The 27,807-nt window shown below is 41.8% G+C and overlaps 1 protein-coding gene across 5 annotated transcripts in view; it reads left to right on the forward strand.

The window, feature by feature from the left end:
* The window catches only part of LOC122552872 (echinoderm microtubule-associated protein-like 6), a 525,254-nt gene that overhangs the window by 400,578 nt on the left and 96,869 nt on the right, over positions 1-27,807 (forward strand). For 4 of the 5 annotated variants that reach the window (XM_043695963.1, XM_043695964.1, XM_043695965.1 and 1 more), the window contains 2 exons: positions 21,742-21,871; positions 22,531-22,629. In XM_043695963.1, coding sequence (XP_043551898.1) covers positions 21,742-21,871; positions 22,531-22,629 — 229 coding nt within the window. Of the gene's footprint in view, positions 1-21,741; positions 21,872-22,530; positions 22,630-27,807 lie in introns of those variants that run through there. The other variant, XM_043695967.1, reaches the window with a different exon arrangement.

The following is a 27,807-nucleotide window of genomic DNA, read 5'->3' on the forward strand; positions in this document are numbered from 1 at the left end:
AGAGCAGCAGGTCAGCAAATAGAGGGAGTGAGGGAAAGGTAGATGTTAGGACCAGTAAGTCTGAAAGGAAAGCCAAGCAGAGACAGGAAAATGAACACAGTGGGCTAAAGTGTTTTTCTTTCAATGTAAGGGGTATTATGGGTGAGGCAAATGAGCTTAGTCCCATGCACTGATTCAGGCTCTATGATGTGATGGCCATTACAGACACTTGGTTGAGAAGGGGACAGGACTGGCGAGTCAACAGTACAGGTTGTTGTTGTTTTAGATGAGGTAGAGAGGGAGGTGAAAGAGGTGGGGAAGTTGCATAACTAAATCAGGGAGAATGTCACATCTGCACTCAGAGGATATAGTGGAGGGGTCATCCACTGAGGCAGTAGAGCTCAAAAATAAGGAGTGTGCAATCTCTCTGCAGGGATACTGTAGGCCCCCAACGGTCACCAAGACATTGAGGAACAAATATGTAAGCAGATTATGGAAAGATGCAATAACAACAGGGTTGTCATTGTGGGTGACTAACTTCCCCCGTATTGACCGGAACTTCCTTAGAGCAAGAGGCTTAGATAGATCAGAACTTATCCGGTGCATCAGAGGGTTTCTTGAAACAGTATGTGCATGGTCCATATAGAGGAGACTTACTGGACCTTGTATTGGCTCATAAGCCTGGCAAGGTGACTGTTCTTTTTTTTAAAATCATTTTCATTTTTTTTAAAACCCCCATGCTACTGCCTAACTGCGGTAGTGCTTATTTTTTCCCCAGCACCCATGTTGTGTGCGCGCGCGCGCAGGTGTGAGACACAGTGAAAGACACAAGGTGTACAAATCTTTATTCAAATTTCCATCACCAGGAAGAAAAGGAACACCCAAGTAGCCAGTGACAAGCAGTGCCCTTCACATCAAAGTGTGACTGACCTTTCAGTGGGAGAGCATTTTGGAAACAGTGATTACAACTCATTAGGTTTTAAGATAGCTATGAATAAAAAGTCAGAACTTTGCAGGAAGGTACTAAATTGGTGGGAGTGAAGGCAAATTAGTATTAGGCAGGAGCTAGGGAGATGTAATTGGGAGCAGCTGTTATTGTGCAAGGCCACATTTGACATGTGGGAGCTGTTTAAAGACCTACTGATCAGAGTTCAGGATGAGCATGTTCCACTAAGGAGGGAGGACAAGGATGGCAGGGTAAGGGATCCTTGATTAACAAGGGAAGTTGTGAATTTAGTCAAAAAAGGGAAAAAAGCATACGTAGGGTTTAGGAAGCTAAAATTGGATAAAGCCCATGATGAATATAAAAGAATCTTGCAAAGATTTGTAGTGCAGGTTGTGGATGTGATGCCACAGAAGTCACATTTATATGGCCTAGCATGGTGAAGAAATATTTGCACGACAACCCACCAGCTTGGCAAGCTAACCTACAGTCACAAATATAACAAAAGCAGGAAAGAGCTCAAGCAGGGAATTAGGAGAGCAAGGAGGGGCCATGAAATGATCTTGGCAAGTGGTGTTAAAAGAGAATCCCAAGACATTCTATATATACACATTAAAAACAAAAGGATAACTAGGGAGAGGGTAGGACCATTCAAGGATAAAGGAGGGAGACAAAAGATGTGGGCAAGATCCTAGATGAATACTTTGCATTGGTATTCACCCAGGAGAAGGATGTGGAGGATAGTAATATTAGTGTGGAATATGCTAGGGCATTTTGAGATCAAGAAAGAAGTGGCGTTGGGTCTCTTGGAGAGCATTAAGGTGGATAAAGTTCCCAGGGCCTGATGGTATCTAGCCCAGGTTATTGAGAGAGGCAAGAGACAAGATTGCTGAGGCCTTCACGAAGATCTTTGTATCCTCAATACCATGAGAGGTCCTGGAGGACTGGCAAGTAGCTAATGTTGTTCTCCTGAAGGAGTGAAATAGGGATAATCCAGGGAACTATAGACCAGTGAGTCTCACATCAGTATCTGGGAAGCTATTGGAGAGAATGCTTAGGGATAGAATTTACGCAAAATTTGGAAAAGCATGGTGTAATTAGGAACAGTCAGCATGGCTTTGTGCAGGGCAGGTCATGCCTTACCAGCTTGATTCAATTTTTTGAGGTCACAAAAGGTGATTGATGAAGATAGAGCTGGAGGTCCATGTCTAGTCGTGTTCCACATGGATTCGTACTGGGACTTCTGCTGTTTGTAATATATATCTACGTTACAGTGCAGTGCAGGCCCTTGATGTTATGCTGACCAGTGAAAGTAATCTGATGTCCATCTAACCTGCAGTGTTCATTATCCATATGTACGCCCAATGCCCATTTAAATGCCCTTAATGTCAGCGAGTCTACTACTGTTGCAGGTAGGCCGTTCCACAACCCTACTACGGAGTAAAGAAACTACCCCTGATATCTGTCCTGTATCTAACACCCCTCAATTTAAAGCTACATCCCCTCGAGTTAGCCTTCACCACCTGAGGAAAAAGGCTCTCACTGTCCACCCTATCTAACCCTCCGATTTTCTTGTATGTCTCGATTAGGTCACCTCTCAACCTTCTTCTCTCCAACAAAAACAGCCTCAGTTCCCTCAGCCTTTCCTTGTAAGGCCTCCCTTCCATACTGGACAACATCCTAGTAAATCTCCTGAACCCATTCCAAAACTTCCACATCCTTCCTATAGTGTGGTGACCAGAAGTACATGCAATACTCCCGGTGCGGCCGTACCAGTGTCATGTACAGCTGAATCTGAAGTCAGAATTGAGAGTTTATTAAAATAATATTTGGAAGTTCACTGAGGCCAGAGAATGAATTATTGTTTTGGAATTTCAATCATAAAGGTTCTGAAATTAACTATTTATCCAGGACTCTTTCCTCAAACTAAAAAACAACATACATTGGTGTTTTAAGGAAAGGGGAAATAAGTTACTTGACTTTTTTTTTCCTCTTTGTTGGTTTTAGATAGAATTAATTACACAGTCAGTCAAAGAGGTAAAATCAAGAAGGTAATTCCAAATAAGTATTCTGTAGCAGGTTTTTTTTAAAATGACCACAGATTGTTCCTTAAATGGACACCACCTAACCAAACATATTCCAAACTGATAAAAATATACACAGTACTTTCAAAATCAGCATACACAAAATATAAACTAAACTCAAAGTATCCCCAGATCTCAAGATCCAAGGACGGAAAACATACAAATGATACAAGACAGCATTTTAAACAGCCAACAAACTACAAACTGTACTACAAGAGTTAACAGTTAGCTCAGGGACTGTTGACACTGGAAGAACAGAAAAGATTTATTACCACAATCGAGAACAAAAAGCTGGTCTCGGTCTTCCCCACAACATGTGAACAATTTGTTCCAATCTCAGTTTTTAACTTTATGCTTATCCTTAACTCATGATTTGGAGATGCAGGTGTTGGACTGTGGTGTACAAAGTTAAAAGTCACACTACACCAGGTTATAGTCCAATAGGTTTATTTGGAAGCGCTAGCTTTTGGAGCGCTGCACATTCATCAGGTGGTTGCTCAGTGAGAGAGAGAGAGAGATGTACAAGTAGTTTCACATCTAATGATTCCAGAACCAGTACTTATTATACACTGTCGCGGTACCCATAGGGAGGGCCTCAACCGGGACCTTGGGTTCATGTCACATTACAGGTGATCACCATTGCACTACAAGCGCGCACACACCTACACACGCGCGCGCACACACCTACACACGCGCACACACCTACACACACACACACCTACACACCCCAGGCAGCTAACCCGAGAATGCAACTTTAAAAAAAAAAAGGGTTTGTGATTTACACATGAAAGAAGTGAAACTATCACTGTATTCTAACAGATGAAAGGCTTAACAGACAATCAATTCTTCAATGTATAATTTCACTTACATCACACTGCAAATTTTTGCTATAAATTCTGTGTTACGATCGAGCCCTCCACAATCACCTGATGAAGGAGTGTCGCTCAGAAAGCTAGTGTGCTTCCAATTAAACCTGTTGGACTATAACCTGGTGTTGTGTGATTTTTAACTTTGTACACCCCAGTCCAACACCGGCATCTCCGAATCATAGAATAAGTATGTATTTTTTCTGGTTGGCAAGATGTGATGACTGAAGTCCTGGAGGGATCTGTGCAAATAACTTAGATGAGGGGAGCCAAGGTAAGGTAGCTAAATTTGCACATGACAAAACTTGATAGGGAAACATGAGAAAAGTACATAAGAAGATTGTGGACAGTTGTATGTAGGTTGCCAGAATGGGAAAAATCTGGCAAAAGAAGAATAGTCTGGCAAAATATGAATTGTGCACTTTTGCAGAATATTATTTAAATGGAGAATGACTGCAGGATACTAAAGGTACAGAGGGATCTAGGTGTTCTACTGTTTGAGTCACCAAAAGAACAAGCAGCTGAGAAAGCTAATGGAATGCTAAAACTTTATTAAGACAGGAATTGAACATGAAAGTAAGCATGTTATATTTCAGTTCGACAGTGTTGGTCAGATCACATCTTGATTACTATATGCAATTGGGGAATTTAAGGAAGGGTGTAATGGGTATTGGAGTCAGTTCAGCAGATCTTTTCTATATTGATACTTGGAATGAGTGGGTTGTCTCATTAAGAAATTTTGGACAGAATAGGCTAGTTTCCACTGGAGTTTATAAGAATGAGGAGAACTTGATTGAAGTACATTAAAATCCTGAACAGTCTTGACAAGCAGAACCTGGAAAGGATGTTTCCTCTTGTCGGTGAGTACAGAATTAGGGGAAACTATTTAAATATTAAAGGGTCACCCTTTGAGATTGAAGAGGAGGAGAAATTTTTCCGTTAAAAAGTTGTGCAGCTTTGGAACTCTACTTCAGAAGATGATGAATGTGTATTTAGGACAGAGGTGAATATATTCTTGCAAGGCAAGGGAGTCACATGTTACAAGCTAGATGGGAAGGTGGAATTGGAAATACCACAGACCAGTGATGATCTTGAATGGCTGAGCAAGTTCAAATTATCTACTTCTGCTCCTAATTCATATTTTCATATGTTCTGCTGTTTAACCTCTTCTACCTTTTGAATGAGATTGATCTTGGCAGAGGGTTTTGCAAGATCAAGTCATCAGACCTGAGGAGATCATAAGGTGAATTTATTCAATCTCGTACCACATCTATGCAGGATAGGCCTCGAAGTCTGGTTTGGATACAGCTGAAAACATCATACTTATACGTTTTGCATCATGATGGTTACATGCAATATTGATATGAATCAACTACCATATCAGTCATTTGCTAGTCAGTTCTCAATTGTGGGTTTTCACATTTCCACCAGACCCTCTGTTTCCCTAATGAGGCAAATCTGTTTTCACCATCTGTCCTCCATATCCTGTATTCTTATACATAGCTCACTGTACTGTGCAATGCCATTGACCTGTGGTCTAGGAATCATATAGAATGACCATCTTGCCCAACACACACACAAACAAACAGCTGATCCTTCAGTAACTGCTGATTGTTCCCTTTCTATATTCCTGTGGTTAAATTGCCTAAGCTGCACTATTTCATTATATGAATGTAGTCCACACTTAGCCCTACCCCCTACTGCTAGTCTGATCTTACATTTTACTGTACATCATGTTTTATAGTATTCTGCTCCTTTCCACATGTTTTCCCCTTTTACTTTCTCCTATCCTCCTTACTCTTTAGTTCAAGAATTGGTTAGGGTTACAGTTAAGGTTCCTACTTCACAGTCAAGAATTAATTATCGCTCTGAAGTACATATATGATTTCTACTATTTGACCTCCTCTATATTGCAAAATTGCTGTAACATTCCTTTAATCTTAAATGATATGTCTCAGACAATTTATTTCCACTGTTGCTGGCTGTAAACTTTTCTTAACCATAAGGTAACCATCCGATGAAAAAGCAATACTTCCCCCAGTGTATAAATACATGAGGTAAACCCGATTTAAGTATCAGGTTCCTAAAATGCAGGTTTTTCACCCTTATTATTAGTCATTATTTGATTTCTTGCTTTTCTGGAACAGTGTCCCATTTCCATTCTTTTGCAGGAAGTGACAGATAAAACACTCACATAATAGCTGGGCAATGTCTGTGCCTGTGAAGTACCTTTGGTTCACAGCACTGATGAAGAATTTTACTGTCTTGTACCGAACTCACTAAGTTGTTTGTAGTTTTGTACCTTAAAAATTGAGTGGATACTGCTCATCTCCTTTGCCAAGACTGATACTCTCCTTGAAGGATGGATCTGGTGCTGCTTTCAAACTTTAGCTTCAGACACCATCTGAATGGCTTTCTGTGCAGTCAGGTTTTCCTTGGACTGTAATAAATCTGACAAAGCAATTCTCTGTCTGTTATGAGGTATGACCAAAGTCACCTTAGTTTCATTTCTCTAGTAAATCTGTAGAGATCATTAATTAAACCATCTAGGGGTTCCCCTGAATGTTTAACTCTTCTATTCAAAAGCTTTTAATGTTTTAAGACTTCTTCAAAAGTAGGTGTTGCTTCTTTTACCCTTGATGAGTGAATGACGTCATCAGCTATGTTCCCAGTTGTGTGTTAAAGTCAATTTACTCCTTCAGCTTTTGGTTTAGTATCTAATTTAGAAGTTATTAGGTGCCTTATAAATTATTTAGAGCCATACAGTCAGATGTACAACACAGAAACAGACCCTTCGGTCCAACTCGTCCATGCCGAGCAGATATCCTGACCTAATCTAGTCCCATTTGCCAGTGCTTGGCCCATATCACTCTAAACCCTCCTATTCATATATCCACCCAGATGCCTTTTAAAATATTGTAATTTGTATCAGCCTCCACCAATTCCTCTGGCAGGTCATTCCATACACGCACCACCCTCTGCATAAAAAAGCTGCCCCTTAGATTCCTTTTAAATCTTTCTCCTCTCACCCTGAACCTATGGCCTCTACTTCTGCACTCCCCCATTCCAGGGAAAATACCTTGAATGTTTATCCTACCCATGCCCTTCATGATTTTATAAAGGTCTATAAGATCACCCCTCAGCCTCCAACACTGCAGGGAAAACAGTCCCAGCCTATTCAGCCTCTGCCTATAGCTCAAATCCTCCACACCTGGCAGCATTCTTATAAATCTTTTCTGAACCCTTTCAGATTTCACAACATCTTTCCGATAGGAAGAAGACCAGAATTGCATGCAATATTCCAAAAGCAGCCTAACCAATGTCCTGTATAGCTGCAATATGACCTCCCAATTCATATACTCAATGCTCTGACCAATGAAGGAAAGCATACCAAATGCCACCTTCACTATCCTATCAAGTGTGACTCCACTTTCAAGAAACTATCAACTCCACTCCAAGGTCTTTGTCAGTAAGTTCCCTAGCACCTTACCATTAAGTGTACAAGTCCTGCTAAGACTTACTTATCCAAAATGCAGCATCTCACATTTATCCAAATTAAACTCCATATGCCACGTCTCAGCCCATTGGCCCAGCTGATCAAGATCCTGTTGTAATTTGAAGTAATCTTCTTCGCTGTCAACGACATGTCCAATTTTGGTGTTATCTGCAAACTTACTAACCATACCTCCACGTTCACATCCAAAAGCATTTATATAAATGATCAAAATCAGTGAAACCAGCACTGATCCTTGTGGTACACCACTGGTCGCAGACCTCCAGTCTGAAAAGCAACCCTCCACCACCACCCACCCTCTATCTTCTACCTTCGGACCAGTTGTATATCTATATGGCTAGTTTTCCCTGTATTCCATGAAATCTAACCTTGCTAACCATTCTCCTATGAGGAGCCTTGTGGAACATTTTACTGAAGTCCACATAGATCACATCCACTCTGCCCTCAAACTTCTTTGTTACTTCTTCAAAAACGCATAAGAGAAAGGATTTCCCCACACACAAAGCCATGGTGACTATCCCTCATCAGTCCTTGCTTTTCCAAATACATATAAATCCTGTCCCTCAGGATTCCCTCCAGCAACTTACCTACCACCGATGTCAGGCTCACTGGTCTATCGTTCCCTGGCTTGTCTTTACCACCTTTCTTAAAAGGGTAGCACCATGTTAGCCAACCTCCAGGTCATCCAGCACCTCACCTGTGACTATTGATGATATAAATATCTCAGCAAGGGGCCCAGCAATCACTTTCCTAGCTTCCCAGAATTCTAGGGTACACCTGATCAAGTCCTAGAGATTTATCCACTTTTATGCATTAAGACATCTAGCACCCCCTCCCCTGTAATGTGGTGACATCTTGAAAAATGTCCATCTACTTCCCCACATTCTATCCTCCCATGTCCTTCTCCACAATGAACACTGATGCAAAATACTCATCTATTATCTCCCCCATCTCCTGCAGCACCACAAATAGGCTGCATTGCTGATCTTTGAGAGGCCCTATTCTCTCCCTCATTACTCTTTATTCTTAATGTATTTACAAAAAAAAACTCTTAACCTTTTTTGCCAAAGCTCTCTCATGTCCCTTTTTTGCCCTCCTGATTTCCCTCTTAAGTATACTCCTACTGCCTTTATACTCTAAGGATTCACTCTATCTATCCTGTCTATACCTGACATATGTTTCCTTCTTTTTCTTAATCAAAACCTCAATTTCTCTAGTCATCCAACATTCCCTACACCTACCAGCCTTTCCTTTCACCCTAACAGGGATATACTGTCTCTGGACTCTCGTTATCTCATTTCTGAAGGCTTCCCATTTCCAGCTGTCCCTTTACCTGTGAACATCTGCCCCCGGTCAGCTTTTGAGTGATCTTGCCTAATACTGTCAAAATTAGTCTGTCTCCAATTTAGGAGATCAACTTTTAGATCCAGTCTATCCTTTCCATCACTATTTTAAAACTAATAGAATTATGGTCACTGGCCCCAAAGTGCTCCCCTACTGACACCTCAGTCATCTGCCCTGCCTGACTTCTCCAAGAGTAAGTCAAGTTTTACACCTACTCTAGTAAGTACATCCATATACTGAATCAGAAAATTTTCTGGTGCACACTTAAATTCCTCTCCATCTAAACCCTTAACACTATGGCAGTCCCAGTCTATGTCTGGAAAGTTAAAATCTCCTACCATAGCCACCCTGTTATTCTTAACAGATAACAAATCTCCTTCCAAATTTGTTTCTCAATTTCCCTCTGACTATTAGGGGATATATAATACAATCCCAATAAGGTGATCATCCCTTTCTTATTTCTCAGTTCCACCCAAATAACTTGTCTGGATGTATTCCCAGGAATATTTCCCATTAAGTACAGCAGTTATACTATCTCTTATCAAAAATGCCACCTCTCCCCCTTTCTATCCTTCCTATAGCATTTATATCCTTGAACATTAAGCTGCCAATCCTGTCCATTCCTGAGCCACTTTTCTGTAATTGCTATATCCCAGTCCCATGTTCCTAACCATGCCCTGAGATCATCTGCCTTCCCTGTTAGGCTTCTTGCATTGAAGTAAATGCAGTTTTATTTAATCAGTCCTACCTTGTTTTCTGCTTTGTTCCTTCTTGCCCTGACTCACTTCCTTTCCCAGCTGTACTAGTCTCAGATTGATGTCCTTCCTCATCATTTCCCTGGGTCCCAACTCCCTACCTTGCTAGTTTAAATCCTCCCAAGCAGCTCTAGCTAATTTCCCTGCCAGTATATTAGTTGCCTTCCAATTCAGGTCCAATTCATCCTTCTTGTACAGGTCACTTCTACCCATGAAGATATTCAGTTCTGTGTTCAATTTGATCCATCTCGGAAATTAAGTCTTCCTGGCAACATCATTTCCATTGTCATGCCTTCCTAATGCAAAATATATATTTTACTAGCTTTAGAGAAAAAAAAATTCTCAGTTCTGTTGCTGTTTTCAACCATACTGAAAAAAAAAGTTATATTTTCTGGGCAAATGCCATTGTGGCAGATAAAAAAACAACAGTAAATTCTCCTGACAGCCTGTCGTGCTGCAGCTTTTTCCTGTCATTAGGAGCCTAATCTCTTATGAGGCTCAAGATGCTAAAACTTTTCAAGAAGTCACTGACATAGTTAAGGAATATTAAAACTCCAAGCCTCCTCTAATTCTGAGGCACTATCACTTTCATTGGGCAATGAGAGAGCCAGGAGAATCCGTATTCAGGTTTTTGACAAGGTTAAGATGACTGACAGAAGGCTGTGAATTTGGTTTAATCCCTTAATGAGATGCTTAGAGACCATCTGATATGCAGGTTAATGATGTAATTATGCAAAAAATGCCTGCTTGGTGAAGCTCAACTGGATTTCAAACAGTTGCTACAAATGGTTTCATCATTGGAAAATGTGGGGCATGAGCTACAGGGAATTCTGATGGAAGTGGACACCCTCAGTCCAACTAAGCCAAGTGAACACCACTTGAGTGCAGGCAAGTGCACAGCCTCACTCAGGAGATATCCTGATCAGAGGGACTCTAGGAAGGCCCACAGTAAAGCTCCATAACCAAAGCCAAGTCTTTACCAAACAGTTAAAACTTCTCCAGGATTCTGACCAGCAAGCTATTGTAGTTATTGCCAGTATGCAGAATCAAGACAGCAAAAGGGTCCTACTACATCTAAGTTGATTAAGATGGCTCATAGGCTGGCATTCTTAAAGCTCATACCCTGAAAAGTCCACCTACATCAGATTTGCAACAGTTAAAAGTTTGTGAGAAGATTTGTAGCTTGGGTGCACGTTGCTGTGGTTCTGTTCGCCGAGCTGGAAGTTTTTGTTGCAAACTTTTCGTCCCCTGTATGGTGACATCCTCAGTGCTTGGGAGCCTCCTGTGAAGCGCTTCTGTGGTTTTTCCTCCGGCATTTATAGTGGCCTGTCCCTGCCGCTTCTGGTTGTCAGTTTCAGCCATCCGCTGTAGTGGCCGGTATATTGGGTCCAGGTCTATGTGTTTGTTGATGGAGTTTGTGGATGAGTGCCAAGCTTCTAGGAATTCCCTGGCTGTTCTTTGTTTCGCTTGCCCTATAATGGTAGTGTTGTCCCAATCAAATTCATGTCTGCATGTGTCTGCGTGTGTGGCTACTAGGGATAGCTGGTCGTGTCATTTCGTGGCGAGTTGATGTTCGTGGATGCGGATCGTTAGCTGTCTTCCTGTTTGTCCTATATACACCAGAACTGCAAAAAGAGGAAGAGGAACACCTATACAAGGTATTCGCAAAAAACGATATCCTCGCAATTTCATCAACAGATGCCTAAGAGAAAGACAACGGAACGAGGACATGCCGCAACCCAAAGGACTAGCCACACTACCATACATCAGGAGCATTTCAGAACTGACAGCCAGACTACTGCGACCACTAAGACTTATAACATCACACAAACCAACAGCCACTCTCAGACAACAACTCACCAGAACGAAGGACCCGATACCCACATTAGCATAACTAATGTAGTGTACAAAATCCCATGCAAGGACTGCACAAAACACGATATAGGAAGACAGCTAACTATCCGCATCCACGAACATCAACTAGCCACGAAACAACACGGCCAGCTATCCCTAGTAGCCACACACGCAGACGAGAAGCAACATGAATTTGACTGGGACAACACTACCATTATAGGGCAAGCGAAACAAAGAACAGCCAGGGAATTCCTAGAAGCTTGGCACTCATCCACAAACTCCATCAACAAACACATAGACCTGGACCCAATATACCGGTCACTACAGCGGACGGCTGAAACTGATAACCGGAAGCGGCAGGGACAGGCCACTATAAATCCCGGAGGAAACACCACTGAAGCGCTTCACAGGAGGCTCCCAAGCACTGAGGATGTCACCTAGGCAGGGGACGAAACATTTGCAACAAAAACTTCCAGCTCGGCGAACAGAACCATTGCAACAGTTAAGTTGCTTAGCAACATTAAAATCAGAACCAAGATAAATGTCTGCTTAAATGGTCTTTTCAGTGCTAATGGAGGTCAATATTGGCACAGTTGTATCAGCGATCGCAGTTTTTAATAAAAATTCACTCTGGACTCCTCCTTGCTCTTTGCACAAGAGCACAGCTAAGCTGAGAACCTATACCAGGAAACCTTGACAGATTCAGGATACAATTTCAGTTCCGGTCTCTTATGAACAGAGAATGATTCTGTTACAATCAAAGGCTCAGGCCCAAGAACAAAATTGGTTGAGAGAGATTCACCTGGATTGGCTCAACATTTTTCCAATTAGAAAATGGTTGACTGGGTGAAGTCCAAATTAAATACCAGGAAGTCTTCCAGGAAGGTCGAGGGAATGTCAAAGGAGCCAAAATGACTTGTAAGCAATTCCATGATTCAGCAAGGTCTGTCCAGCACCATTTGCCTTACAGGCAAAAGTAGAGGCAGAAATCAGAAGCTGGCAAATGAAGAAATCAAACCAGTTCAATTCGTGTACCAATTTTGAAGCCCAATGGGTGTTTGTGGGAGATTTTAAACAAACAATAAATCATTTTTCACTGCTGATTAATTACCCAATCCCTCAGATAGAGGATTTATACCCAAAAGATGGCAGCGGTGGGGGCTGATCTCCACGAAGGTGGAGATGAGCCACACTTAGTTGCAGAAGAACACTCCAATTAATACCCATAAGGGCTTGTGCTAATAGATGAGATTAAGGAACACTTTAGAGAACCTGGACGTAGTCCAAAAAGGTCTTTTTCGGAGGCAGGCATATGGCTAAGAAAGGAAAATGAGTGTTCCTGAACCTGCAAGTGACCTGCTTAGGCTACAGAGTTGACAAGACTAGGGTACACCTGTTAAAAAAAAAAGTAGTGACAGTGATCAAGGGTGCCCCAGATTACCATGTCTGTCCAGGAGCTTTGTTTATTTCTTGGGCTGCTAAATTATGGAAAAATCATACATAACCTGGCATTTGCGTGTCAACCCCTAAAATGGAGTTAGTCTCATCAACCAGCTCTGGCTTTCATTGAAATAAAGAAGTAGTTGTCATCCTATAAAAAGTGTTGACACACTGTGATCCCAAGAAAGATGTGTTATTGATGCGAGATTCCTTACTGCATGGCTTTGGGCTGGTATTCACATATAGGTGGCTCAATGGAGAGGAATGGCTAATAGCTTATGCATCCAGGGCTTTGACTAAATGCAGAGCACAATAATGCCCAGATAGTAAACGAAGGATTAGTGGTCATATTTGGAGTCAAGAAATTCCACAAATATCTTTATGAATGGAAATGTGTGTTAATCATGGACACAAACTCCTACTTAAAGAGAATAAGGCCAGTACCACCCATATTTTCAGGCCACATTCAGTGATGGACTCTAATACTAAGTGCTTATAACTAAAAGTTAGAACACTGTCTGGGAGCCAGAGTAGTGATACAAAGTCAATGGTGCCCCCAATGGAAGATTCTGTAACGATATTAAATTTTCTGGACACTGTCTTAGTCACAGCTAACAATAACAAAATCCAGCCTTTTCCAAACTGAAACTGGTATTTATGGGGAAAACCAAAGTGCTGTCCCAACTAGATCTGAAACCTTTTTGGACCCGGAGAGACCAGCTTACTGTAGAGGATGGCGTATTGTTAGGGGGAAATCAAGAGTGATTATCCCAAGCAAAGGTTGCTGTCACATACTGGCTGAAATCCACCAGGGCCATCTAGGAGTCTCCAAAATGAAGATTGTTAAGTCTGGTGGCCAGGCTTGGATATACATAGCTATGTTGGTGGGATAGTGTCCAGAGTGCCAACAGCAGCTCCACCACATCCATGGAAATAGCCAGATAAATGGGACAAAGTTGCATGTCGATTATGCAAGTCCTTTCATGGGTTCAATGTTCATAATAATTATAGATGCCCACTCAAAGTGGTTGGACCTACATAGGGTCCATTTATCAAAAACCGGGACAACCATAGAAAAACTGCACGCGTCTTTTGTAACACATGGAGGCCCAGAAATTTTTTTGATTTCATTTAATTTATTACTAGCACGTATCTAGGTACACTGAAAAGATTTTTTTGCATGCAGTACAGGCAGATCATACCATAAAAAGTGCATAATAGTAATAGAACAGCGCAAAAAATGTTATGACTGCAGAGAAGGTGCACAAAGAGCAAGATCAACACTAAACTCAAAATCTCAGAGGTCCATTCAGAAGTCTAATAAGTGGAAAAAGCTTTTCTTCAATCAGTTGATGTGCGTTAAAGCTTTGTATCTTCTGCCCCATGGAAGAGATTATAACCAAGGGAAGGAAGGCAACCTTGCGGGGCGCCAGTGTTGAGGGTTATCATGGAGGTATTGTTCCCTATTCTCACTGATTGTGGTCTGTGGTTCAGGAAGTTGAGGATCCAGTTGCAGTGGTTGAAAGAAACCACTGGGAGTTTGAAGATTAGTTTGGTTGGAATTATGGTGAAGCTGTAGTCAATAAGTAGGAGCCTGACAGAGGTATCCTTGTTATCCAGATGTTCCAGGAATGAGTATAGGGAGATGGCATGCGCCGTTGACCTATTGTGACAATAGATGAATTGCAAGGAATCAAAACATGCTGGGAGGCTAGAATTGATATAAGCCGTGACTAATTTCTCAAAGCACTTCATGGTTAAGTCAGAGCTACCAGGCGGTTGTCATTGAAGCACAAGTCTTTTTTGGCACTGGAATGATGGTGGTATTCTTGAAGCAAGTGAGGACCTCACACAATAGTAAGGAGAGGTTAAAGATGTCATAAAATACTCCCACTAACTGGTGTACGCAGGATCTGAATGCACAGCTAGAGACTCAATCTGGGTCAGTCACTTTCTGTAGGTTCACTGTCAAGAAGGTTGATCTGACATCTGCAGTGGTGACTGCAGGAACAGGTACATCAGAGGCTGTTGGGGCAGGTGACATTGTTTCACTAACTTGCTTTTCAAAACAAGCATAAAATGCATTGAGAGCATCAAGGAGGAATGAATATTTGTCTGCTGTTATGTTTTGCTTCACTCTGTAGCCCATTATTTCATGTAGGCCTTTCCACAAATGGCAGGTGTCCATGTGGTTAGTTTGGGTCTCTAGCTTAGTCCAGTATTGTTCTCTTGGTGTCTCTACTGGCCTTACACAGTAATCACTTCTGGATTTCCTGTAAAGGCCAGTATCGTTTGACTTGAATGCCACACACCTGGACTTCAGTTGGCAATGGATCTCTGTTGTGCTGCCTCAGACCAGCACTGTGCTTCTAACCATCACTGATTGTAGTAACAGGTTCGTGCCCAAGTCTATTGCAACAGAATTGGTTGAGGAAAGTTAATCTTTATTGGTTTAACATTTTTCAATTGGAAAATGGCTGCCTAATTAAATATACAGAAGTTTTTCAGGAAGGGCTAGAGACTAACAAAGGGCCAAGGCTAGTTTACATGTTGACCAAAAGGAAATTTTGCAAGGCCTGCCCAGTGCCATTTTCCTTATGGACAAAAATAGAGGCAGAAAACAAGAGGCTGGAAAGCAAAGGAATCATCAAACCAGAGCAAATTACGGAATGGGCAGCACTGATCATATTGATTGTGAAACCTGATGTTTCGGTTCGCCTGTGTGGGGATTTTGAGTAAACAATAGGCCACTTCTTGCAGCTGGATAAATATCCAATCCCTCTTGTAGAGGACTTGTATGCAAAAAACTGATGAAGGGGCTGTCCTTCACAAAGCTGGGCATAAGCCATGCATCCCCACAAGAGCTACTAAATAAGGAGTTCCAGAAGTATAACACAATTATGCCCATAAAGAGTTTATACAAGTATACAAGGCTGCCAATTAGGATATCAGCCTGCACCCTTTGAGTGGATGATTGAGAACATTTTGCAAGATTTACCCCAGGTTGCCATTTTTCTGGATGACATGCTAATAATCAGACGAACCAATAAAGAGCACTTTGAGAACTTGGATTTGGTGCTTAAAATGTTTCTCCCAGGTGGGCATACACATGAGAAGGTAAAAATGTGTGTTCCAGGTATTCCAGATAACCTACTTTGGTTACAGAGCCGACAAAAGCAGGTTAGACCTGTTGGAAGATAGAGCAATCAAAAGTGCTCTGGCTCCCAGGTCTGTATTGGAGTTTAGTTTTTCCTGGGTTGGTGAATTATTAAGGGAAATTCCGATGTAACATGACATTCATTATAGCACTCCTATATCTGCTATTCATGAAGAGTCAGCCTTAGAAATGGTTATGTAGACAAGTAACTTTTAGTTATCTGAGGTGTTGTCTCACTATGATCCTAAGCGACATGCAATGCCTCCCCACATGGTATGGAGCCCGGTGTGCTTCCCAGACTTTGGTCTGTGCCAAATGCAAATATGCCCAGGTAGAGAAAGACAACTTGGGAGTCATCTTTGGTATGAGAAAGTTCCAGCAATACTTTTGTACATGTACATTTGTCATATTAACAAACCACAAGTACCTGCTGGAACTATGTAAAGATGTCAAGGCTATACCGACCATAGCTTCTAGTTGAATTCAGTGGTGGACCATTATTCTCAGTGCATACAACAAGTTGGAACACTGTCCAGGAGCCATGTGGTAAATGTGGATGCCTTGAGCTGCCTCCCACCAGAAGAGTCAGTTATGGTTTTTAACTTCCTGGACATCCTTCCGGTCACTACTGACAGCATGGACACAAAAACATCCCATCCTGTTAAAATTAAAACAGCTGGTGGTTGCAAGGGAAACAGATGCCCCATCAGAACCAGGACCAAAAACACAGGATGGCATATTATGGGGAGCAAAAATGATTGTCACCGCCAGATACTGGCTGAACTCCACCAGGGTTATCAAAGGGTTTCCAAAATGAAATTGTTGGCAAGGAATTATGTCTGGTGGCCAGAATTGGATAGCGACATAGCTGTATTGGCGTGGCAGTGCCCAGAGTGCCAACAAGGACAAAGCTTACTGCCAGCAGCATGCCCACATTCGTGAGAATGGCCAGTTAAACCCTGTACTTGGTTATGCATCTACTGTGCCAGTCCTTTCATTGGCTCAATGTTCCTGGTCATTGTGGATTACTAAAGTGATTGGACATGCATAGAGTTCATTTGGCAAACTCAGGTGTGACGCTTGAAAAGCTGTGAGGATTGTTTGCAATGCATGGACTCCCAGAAGTATTGGTCATAGGCAACGGAATGTCATTTACCAGCAGGCAATTCGAGTATTTCCTAAAGTCAAACAGCATTCACAATGTTTGGAAAGCTCTATACCAACCATCCTCCAATGCTCTGGTGGAAAGAGCAGTCCAAATGTTGAAAGCTGGTTTAAAGAAGAAACAGCCTTGTCCTGGTTCCTGTTTGATTGAGGACTCCCCTCACACAACTACAAGGATAGCTCCAGCAGAGTTGCTGATGGGGAGAAGATTCCGCACCAGGTTAAATCTAATATTCTTGGGCCTAGTGGAGGGGTAAAGGGTGAAATAACAGCAGGAATGCAGGTGCTGCCTGCATGCCTCCTCTAGGCAAGAGAGACATTTGACTTCAGGGGATGAGGTTTGGTGCCAGAATCGCAAAGAAACCTCAGTATGAGATGAATGCAGACTCAATAGTAGGTCTAACATACGATGAACGGCTGAGGATCTTGGGATTGTATTCATTAGAGTTTACAAGTTTGAGGGGAGATCTAATAGAAGCTTACAAGATAATGCACAACTTAGAAAAGGGTGGTCACTGGGAAGTTGTTTCCATTAGGCAGGGGGACTAGGACCCGTGGGCACCACCTTAGAATTAGAGGGGGTCAACTTAGAATGGAAATGAGGAGACATTCCTTCAGCCGGAGAGTGGTGAACCTGTGGAATTCATTGCCACAGAGTGCAGTGGAGACTGGGACATTAAATGTCTTCAAGAATTTAATCAAGCTCTGCCTTGATCTCGCAAGAAATTAAGGGCTGGGGAGAGTGCAGGTAAGTAGAGTTGAAATGCCCATCAGCCATGATTAAATAGCGGAATGGATTCAATGGGCAAATGGCCTTACTTCCACTCCTATGTCTTAAGGTCTTAATACTGTTATCATTGGGGAAAACAAAAAGGAGAAAACTCTCCCAAGGCACTCTGGGCACAAAGGACAGGCTACGAACCAGTACCCCACCACCTATGTTTGCGTCTGAGTTAGAGGAACTGGACCTGGAGCAAAAATGTCCCAGGAGAAGTTACAACAGAAAGAACAGGCCTACATTCTCTGAGTTAGATTCAGAAGGTCTTCTCAGTCTAGGGACTGGTTTTGAGCTGGCTGGTCAGAGCCCATGTATTGTCCGCATGTAATAAAGAGTGACTTGGTGACAGGATACCTGCCTCTGCAGTTATTTCACTCTCCAACAAAAAAGGACCAGTCTATGTCCATGGACACAGAATGGGAAGGATGTGGTGATTGTAACAAGGTCAGCTAGCTGGACCTCATAGGATATGATTTCCCTGATTTGGGCTGTTAATCTGGTCGAATCAGGGAGACTTGGCTGATGTACAATAAGTGTGAGTATCAAAGATACTGACATTCTTGAGCCGGACTCTGTACGAGACTGTACTATAGTCAAAGACTATTAGTGTGCAAAGAAAGGGTGACTTGGTGATGCGGATACCAGCTGCTGTAAAACTATTTCAGTCATCATCCTGCCTGTCCTTAACCCTTCCATTTGTTTCAACACCTGCGTTCATAATGTGGTAATCATGAAGTTACTTATTCTTTGTCTCCATGAAGTGTTCCATTGGTTCCACAATAGCTGAAGGAAATACTGCTTCCCTATAAGCTTTTTCAAAGCTTCAAATTTAACATGTCCCTCTGAGGATCAATCACATATGAAACATTCTAGCAATTTAAACACTAATATTAGATGACTTACAGTGTGGAAACAGGCCCTTCGGCCCAACAAGTCCACACCGACCCTCCGAAGAGCAACCCACCCAGACCCATTCCCCTACATTTACCCCTTCACCTAACACTGCGGGCAATTTAGCATGGCCAATTCACCTAACCTGCACATTTTTGGACTGTGGGAGAAAACTAGAGCACCCAGAGGAAACTCACGCAGACACAGGGAGAATGTGCAAACTCCACACAGACAGTTGCCTGAGGCGGGAATTGAACCCAGGTATCTGGCGCTGTGAGGCAGCAGTGCTAACCACTATGCCACCGTGCCACCCAGTTGGGAATAATTACTTAACTTTAAGGACTATGAAAAAAATTACAAGATATGGAGCAGTTTAGACATTTCTGGATTGCACGTGTTTACCATGTGAATTTATCAAGGAATAACGATAAGCCGTTTGGTTACTGATGCCTGAACCTTTGCAATTTTTCTTAGTGTCACCTGGTTACTAATGACTACAGCTTTGTAAATCAACAAATTTATGCATGCTGTAAGCTAACTGCTGTTTAAAAGAAAATTTGTTGACTTTAGAGCAAAGGGAAGCAAACTCAAGGAGATAAAAGATTGGTTTTTCAGTATTTAAGGGCCTTAAACTCATGGTTGCCTAGCACCCCTTTCTGGAATGGTTTCCTATTTTATAGACTAATGAATTCATTAAAGAAGATACCCCAGAAGCTGCAAGTCTCTCTCATTTTATCAGTAGAAGTTCCTGGGAACTTGAAGTTTCCTAAAGTAATATTTCTAACAACTTTGCATATCACGAAAAACTGGACTGTGACCACTTTCCAAAGAATTGGATTCAAGTTAATTACAACCAGAATTGGAATAAGTTGTTATCAGAAGACGCAGTGGACCATGAGAAGCCATTACATTCTATCCTTTGTTTTCAAATCCTTGGTTCAGTTTTCTTTTTCCTTTGGCCCTTGTTAAAAGTAGCATCTGTACAGGGACTGTTTTCTTTTTGTGTTATGTGAGGATTCATGGGATATTATTCCAGTTCTGGATTATCGTTTAGATATTAATCATTGTTGGTTTATAATTACTAAAATTGAGTTCATTAAAGAAGCCTGATGAACATTTCTTTTATGCTGAACAATAGTACAAAAGAAAAGTAATTAGCTATTTTGGTGATTGGATTAAACATTTATACTGATGATGCAACTGTTAGAGGGGTTTGATTTTCTGTGCACTCCTTCCATTACGGTTGCAACAATACTGGTCTAAATTCAATTATATCTAGTTGCAGGGTCCCAAAGTAGAAGATGGGCATTCTTCCTCTAGGCATCAGGTGGTTAGGATTTGGTGATCGAGGCAACCTAGGACCTAAATGTCCTTGGTGGAGTGGGAGGGGTGGTTGAATTGTTCAGTCACAGGGTGGTGGGGTTGGTTTGTGCGGGTGTCCTGTGCCCACACCTCCCCTCTCACCTGATCCATGGCGCCCCCACCAGCCCTCACCTCACTCCTAGCACCTTCCCCTGCCACCGCAGGAAGTGCAAAACCTGTGCCCACACCTCCTCCCTCACCTCCATCCAAGGGCCCAAAGGATCCTTCCACATCCGACAGAAATTTACCTACACCTCCATTAATGTCATCTGCTGTATCATTTGCACCCAATGTGGTCTCCTCTATATCGGGGAGACAAGATGCCAACTTGCAGATCGTTTCAGAGAATATCTCTAGGACACCCGCACCTATCAACCCCACTGACCCGTGGGGAAACAATTCAATTCCCCCTTCCACTCCAGTAAGGACATGCAGGTCCTGAGCCTCCTCCATCGCCAAACCCTAACCACCCGACACCTGGAGGAAGAACACATCTTCTGCCTTGGGACCCTGCAACCACATGGGATATGGATTTCACTATATTTCTCGTTTCCCCTCCCCCCACATTATCCCAGTCCCAAGCCTCCAACTCAGCACCGCCCTCTTGACCTGTCCATCATCTTTCCCATCTACCCACCCCACCCTCGTCTCTGACCCATCCCCATCTACCTATTTCATTCTCAGCCTCCTTCCCCACCCTCTCCCATTTATCTCTCAGCCCCCGGCCCACAATTCTCATTCCTGATGAAGGGCTTATGCCTGAAACGTCGATTCTCCTGCTCCTCAGATGCTGCCTGACCTGCTGTGCTTTTCGAGCACCACACTCTCGACACCACTAATACCCAGTCAATCTCATCTCTGTTACATTATCCAAACGCTGTTTGCCTCTGAATCTTTGCGGCTGCTATAGTATTAAGTGACCCTAACTTGAATCTCCACCCCAATCCCAACTCTATCTCCTACCTGATTACACTTTTCCACCCCTCCACCTTGATCCTGATCTGACCCACTTCCCTCTTTGACAACACTACTTGCCCGGTGCTGACCCCTGTTCCCTTCCCTCTCACCTCATCTCTCAGACTAGGTCCAACCTGACTCCCACTCAGTCTCAGCCCCAATCTGGACTCCCTTCTCTTCTTGGGTCTTGATTGCAAATCCTCCGCCAGATTATGACCCCTTCTTGGACTCCTTCCAGCATCTATACTGAGTACCCTAGCAACCGCTGTGCTGCCTGGCTCCAACTTGCCCCATTCAGCTCTTTCTCACCCCACACATCGTACAGACTTAACTCTCCTCTTAGCACCAGTCAAAACCCAATTCCTGCTTGACCCCCTCCCAAACTCACCTAAGCCCCATCACTACTTCCTCCTCCCAATTTTAAAATTATTGAAATAGCTTTGCATGTAAAAGAGGCTTTTAGACTTTGTGAAAAGTGGGCTTGGCTTCTGTCCAGATTCTTTTTGACTCCGTCTGCCCCAACAATGAATCATGGTTTCATCATAACATGGCTTCACTTTCTGAAACTCCAGTGTTCATATTATAACAGATTTCCACTGTGTGTAATTTTTAAGTGTGGTGTTTTTGAAATTAAATTCATGTTTTTCTTTCAGGAAATTGCCTTAGAACATGTGTTTGGATACAGAGGCTTTGACTGCCGCAACAACCTTCATTATCTCAATGATGGGACTGATATTGTTTTTCACACAGCTGCTGCTGGCATTGTTCAGAACCTGTCATCAGGTAATAAGTAAATGACTTTTCAATTCAGGCAAAAAAGATAGAATTCTGAACATCAAGCAACAATTATGCTATTTTATTTCTGCCTTCAAGTGAATTCATATATAAATATTAACTTCATTCCATAACCCCTAGTTCCTATGCCAAACATAAATCCAATAATCTCGGTTTTTAAAATTTCCAATTGACAGTCTCAATAGCATTTTGGGGAGAGTTCCAGGTTTTTACACGAAGTCCAGAGAAGTCCCTCCTGAAATCAACCCGAACAGCTTAGCTCTAAGTCTAGGGTTATGTCCTTTTGCTCTGAACTTGTATCAGAGGAAATAGTTCCTATCCAGCCTCTTTAGTAGCTTAAACACTCAATTAGGTCCCCTTATCTTCTATATTAGAGGGAATACAAGTTGTTTGGTCCTTAGATTGATTGCATTGTGCTGGTAGCCATCAATCATTTTGGCAAAAATGGTTTTATAGGATAAAACCAATCTCCTCTGTGCAGATAATGGATAGTTTTTTTAAAAACTTATGTTAATCTGTTTAAATATCAAAGCATTTGTGTAAATTAAAACGTGTGAATGTACAATAGGAAATTTATATCGTCTTGTTTCAGTATGCATATGTCTTATTTTGTATTGTATCTGTTCTGTTTAAATGATTCGCATTAGGTCTCCAAAGTTTTTATGTGGAGCATACAGATGACATACTCTGCTTAACTGTCAACCAACACCCAAAGTACAAAAATGTTGTAGCGACTGGACAAATAGGTAAGACAAATTGCCATTTCAACTCAAAACAGAAGCATCATCATCAATTGGCTCATTTAATAATAGATTAGTATTTGTATAGTTAAAAATCACAACACCAGGTTATAGCCCAAAAGGTTTAATTGGAAGCACTAGCATAGTATTTATATGTTAGCTTAAAATTAAACCACAAATCAATTATAGTATAACAATCCAAACATTAACATTAGGGCATTTGATATTATATATATTTGTAAGTTATTGACAAATCTAGATAAAAGAACAAGATATACAGTGGAGGATAACACCAAGATTTACAAAAGTAGGGAAGAATAAAAGAAAAAAAAAATCAAGTCGTCCAGAACTTGAGTCTGTGCCTGTTCACTCACTGTAGCTTCACTAGAAATACAACAACAGGTCTACTTGCAGGATCTCCACCAGATTTGTGGTGAGATACAACAGTTGCCAGGAAATTCAGGGCTATGGTGGTTAAGGATTCCAAACTTGGCTTTTAAAAGTGTTGTTTGAAGAAAAGCAAATACTTCTGTTATTGCTCAAAATGTCACACTTCAGGTATAAGTGTAAAGGAATCATTCTCTCACCAGGATACAAAATACAGAACGTGTATAGCTATTTAACTATCTTTTGCACAAAACAAACCACTAGTTATTCAACAATAATTAGACTCTGTAGCCTTAAGGGGTAAATCTAAAGCAAGAAATATTAATGATTTGCCTTGTATATTGCTTATAAAGCAATATACATGGTTGTGTTACTGTGAGCAACACCAAATAAAATTTACTTCTAACAAAATGAAAATAGAGAATTTTTCTTCCATCATATTTCAAACAGTGGTCGTTTGTATTGGCAGATTTCAGTGTTACTTTTCCATATAATTATTAAAAATGGCACATTCCTAACATTGCAACAGATCAGTGTTCAATGAGCAATACTTATATGAAGGGCAGCACGGTGGCACAGTGGTTAGCACTGCTGCCTCACAGCGCCTGAGACCCGGGTTCAATTCCCGCCTCAGGCGACTGACCGTGTGGAGTTTGCACATTCTCCCCATGTCTGCGTGGGTTTCCTCCGGGTGCTCCGGTTTCCTCCCACAGTCCAAAGATGTGCAGGTCAGGTGAATTGACCATGTTAAATTGTCCGTAGTGTTAGGTAATGGGTAAATGTAGGGGTATGGGTGGCTTGCGCTTTGGCGGGTCGGTGTGGACTTGTTGGGCCGAAGGGCCTGTTTCCACACTGTAATGTAATCTAATCTAATGTAATCTAAATCTAAAGATGAACAAAATAATTCAGTCAAAACTAATCAAAATGCTTTCATCAGTATGAAATAAGAAGCTTCTGCTGAGTGGTGCAGAAATCTATCAATAAAAGAAAGGTACGGATTGAACTAATGTTTTTTAAAAATGCTGAAACAGTAAAATTCTGCCCTGGGTAAGGTAGAAAATGGGCAATAGCCAATCAGCCACCATTACCCACCTACCTGATTTTCTTTTCTCTTCATTTGAAAGTAAAGTTACAATGGATATATATATAACACTGAGCAGATCAGGCAGCATCCAAGGAGCAGGAAAATCAACATTTCAGGCTGGAGCCCTTCATCAGGCATGAGGCTAGGAGCCTCTGGGGTGGAGAGATAATTGGGAGGGGGTGGGGCTGGGGAGAAGGTAGCTGAGAGTGCGATAGGTGGATGGAGGTGGGTGTAAAGGTGACAGGTCAGAGAGGAGGGTTAAATGGATAGGTTGAGAAGGAAGATTGGCAGGTAGGACAGGTCATGAAGATGGTGCTGAGCTGGCAGGTTGGAACTGGGGTAAGGGGGAGGGGAAATGAGGAAACTGGTGAAGTCCACATTGATGCACTGGGGTTGTAGTGTTCTGAGGCAGAAGATGAGGCATTCTTCCTCCAGGCGTCAGGCAGTGAGGGAGTGGCGGTGGAGGGCGCCCAGGACCTACATGTCCTCGGCAGAGTGGGAGGGGGAGTTGAAATATTTGGCCACGGGGTGGTGGGGTTGATTGGTGTGGGTGTCCCAGAGATGTTCCTTAAAGCGCTCTGCGAGAAGGTGTCCAATCTCCCCAATGTAAAGGAGATTGCATCGGGAGCAACGGATACAATAAATAACATTTGTGGAAGTGCAGCTGAAACTTTGATGGAATATGGAAGGCTCCTTTAGGGCCTTCGATGGAGGTGAGGGGCGCAGATTTCGCAATTCCTGCAGTTGCAGGGAAAGGTGCCAGGAGGGGAGGGTGGGTTGTTGGTGCTCCTTGGATGCTGCCTGATCTGCTGTGCTGTTCCAGCACCACTTTAATCTTGACTCTGATTGCAGTCCTCACTTTCGCCTATATATATAATGCTGAATCATTTTGCTACTCTTCCCCAATAAATGGTGAGTTTTATCCCCAACATCTTTTCAATTATATTGGACCAAATCTTATAGGGGTCTGAGCAATGTTGACTTTATGGCAAGATTTGTGGCAAAAAATAGATGAGAAGTCCAGCAAGGCTTAATCTCTACATTGAAGTATCTTGTTCCATTTTTTTAATGCTCTTGTCAAGCTGCAAGGCAAATTTCTTGCTAGGCAGTGAAGAGTTGCCAATTAAGAATTATTATTGCTTGTTAATTGCCTTGTTAACTTCCCAACTCACCTGATTTATACTCAGCTTTCTATCTTGCCAAATGCACCAAACAAGTTGGATGTGCCCTGAGATGCTGTTTTGTGCTGAGCAACATATAAGCTATTTGCAGCCAATGGTGAGCTGGAGTCACCAGGTTTCTGCACTGACTTCCATATTGAGAATTCTTGGCATCTTGTTTGTTTAATAAATTTAGTGAGATTGGAAGGTATATATGTCAATGAGGCAAAAAATGCAATTACTGTACATACTCGAGTAATAGTCAAATTTTTTGGACTACTTTTTAAGGTTAAATTTATAAAGTCGACTATTACATGGATACTACTTTTGAGGGGCTGAAATTCATGCCCATCAAAATTCATACTATATCATTAGCAGAAACTCAACTGATCTCTAAATGAAGAAAGAGGAAAAAAAAATTGTTAATTCTGAAAACCTGGAGCGGAGCACAACAACCAGCGGACTGCAAGACTGGGAGCAAAGCAGAACAACTGGCAGAATGGAAACTGGATTGGAACATGATTGCCAGCACATAGACTTAATAAATATTGATCTGTTATCTGTGAAGAACTAGAGTCAACTTTTACAAGAGATAACCTGGAATTTTCCATCTATTTGGTAAAAAGTAGAGGATTGACCTTTACATGACATTGACTGACTGTTACTTATGTATATATGGTAATAAGGTGCTTAACAAGCAGTAATCCACCCTAATAGGCAACTTCACCGCTGCCTCACAAGAAACTCACCTCAATGCTCAGTGGTTGCATGAAAGGTGGAGCGAGAGCCCACATCAGCCAGGCCCCTATACGATTCTGCACATGGAACATTCCTCAATTAAAACTTTGTTTCTATCTCCACAATGAAAGGGATAATACTGTTATAGACTTCAGGGGAAGAGCATGAAATAGTGGAAGAAATTAACAGAGAGAGAGGAGGGACTAGTGGGTTTAGTGGTGTTAAAAGGAATAAATTGGCTGGATTGGATGATATGTATCTCAAGGGAGTGTTGGGGCAGTGATTTGTAATCTTCTTTGACCATAGGTGGGATGCAGAAGGACAGCCCACATTGTCTGATTAGTTAAAAAGGTGGAAAGGTTATACTAGGAAATTACAGGCTAGTCAGTCTAATCTCAGTGTGGAGAACTTATTAGAAAGTATTCTGAGGGACACAATAGAAGGACGCTTGGAGAGACATGAATTATTTAGGAATAGTTGGCATATGTATTTAAGGGAATGTCAAATTTGGCAAATTTGAGGTGGTAACTGGAAGTGTTGATGAGGGAAAATGCATTTGATATGCTCCAAATGGACTTTAGCAAGGCGTTTGATAAGGTCCAACATGGCAGATTGTTCAAGAATATAAGATCGCATAGAAGCGTAGTTACCACCCTATCTATTTTCATGTCATCCATGAACTTCTTGAACATACCTCTTACATGTAAATCCAAATTATTAATGCACATCATAAATAGCAGCCATTCAGAACTCCACAGGAGACAGAGTTTCAACAGAGAAACATCTGTCTACCACCACCCTCTGCTTCCTACCACTCAGCCAAATTTGGATCAAGTGTGCCACCTTGCCTTGGATCTCATGGGGTCCTATTTTCTTGACCAGTTAGCCATGAGAGACCTTGTCGGAAGCCTTGCTAAAGCCCATGCAAACCACATCAAATGCATTATTCTCATCAACAGGCTAAGTAAGCTCCTCAAAATATTCAATCAAATTTTTCAAACACAACCTTTTCTTAACAAATCCACTGTGAAGTACTTTGGCAGGATATTGTTCCAAGGTAGCAAAGTGTGACAGCCAATTTTCACACAAGACGCCATAAACATAAAATTGTTGAATTCCTTGTGTTAATTAGCAAGCAGCACAGATTAGTAACACGGATTTAGTTTCCTTGAAAATCTCATGCGAATTTAACAGCTCAATCTACAACTCACATTTAAATACAATCACATATGCAATCTGCTTCTAGCTTGTTTCTGCTTGACTGTGCATGATATTTGGTAATGTGGATACATATGTTATTTGGTTGATTTACATACCAATTCTTAAAGCCATGATATGGAGGAGCTGGTGTTAGACTGGGGTGGGCAAAGTTAAAAATCACAGAACACCAGGCTATAGTCCAACAGGAAACACTAACTTTCAGAGCACTGCTCCTTCATCAGGTAGCTGTGGAGCAGGACCATAAGACACAGAATTTATAGCAAAAGATTACAGTGTTGTGCAACTGAAATGATATATTGAACAAACCTAGAATGCTGTTAAGCCTTTGATCTTTTAGAATGGATTGCAGGTTTCGGTTCATTAATATGTAAATCCCAGAACTACTTTTAAGTCACATTCTCAAGATAACTTAAGGTTTTATAAAAGAAGGCGACATCTCAGCTCAGACAATGCGTTAAAGGTATGAGGTTAGAGTCTGTCTGTATCTCAACCTTGAGTCAGACTGGTTCTATTTCCAAAGTGGAATTTATAAAATATCACATGGATTGACTGCCTGCAGATGGTGCACGTTTTGAGCAAAATAGAATGTATTTG

Source organism: Chiloscyllium plagiosum, chromosome 9 (genome assembly GCF_004010195.1).
Source record: "Chiloscyllium plagiosum isolate BGI_BamShark_2017 chromosome 9, ASM401019v2, whole genome shotgun sequence".
Taxonomy (NCBI): domain Eukaryota; kingdom Metazoa; phylum Chordata; class Chondrichthyes; order Orectolobiformes; family Hemiscylliidae; genus Chiloscyllium; species Chiloscyllium plagiosum.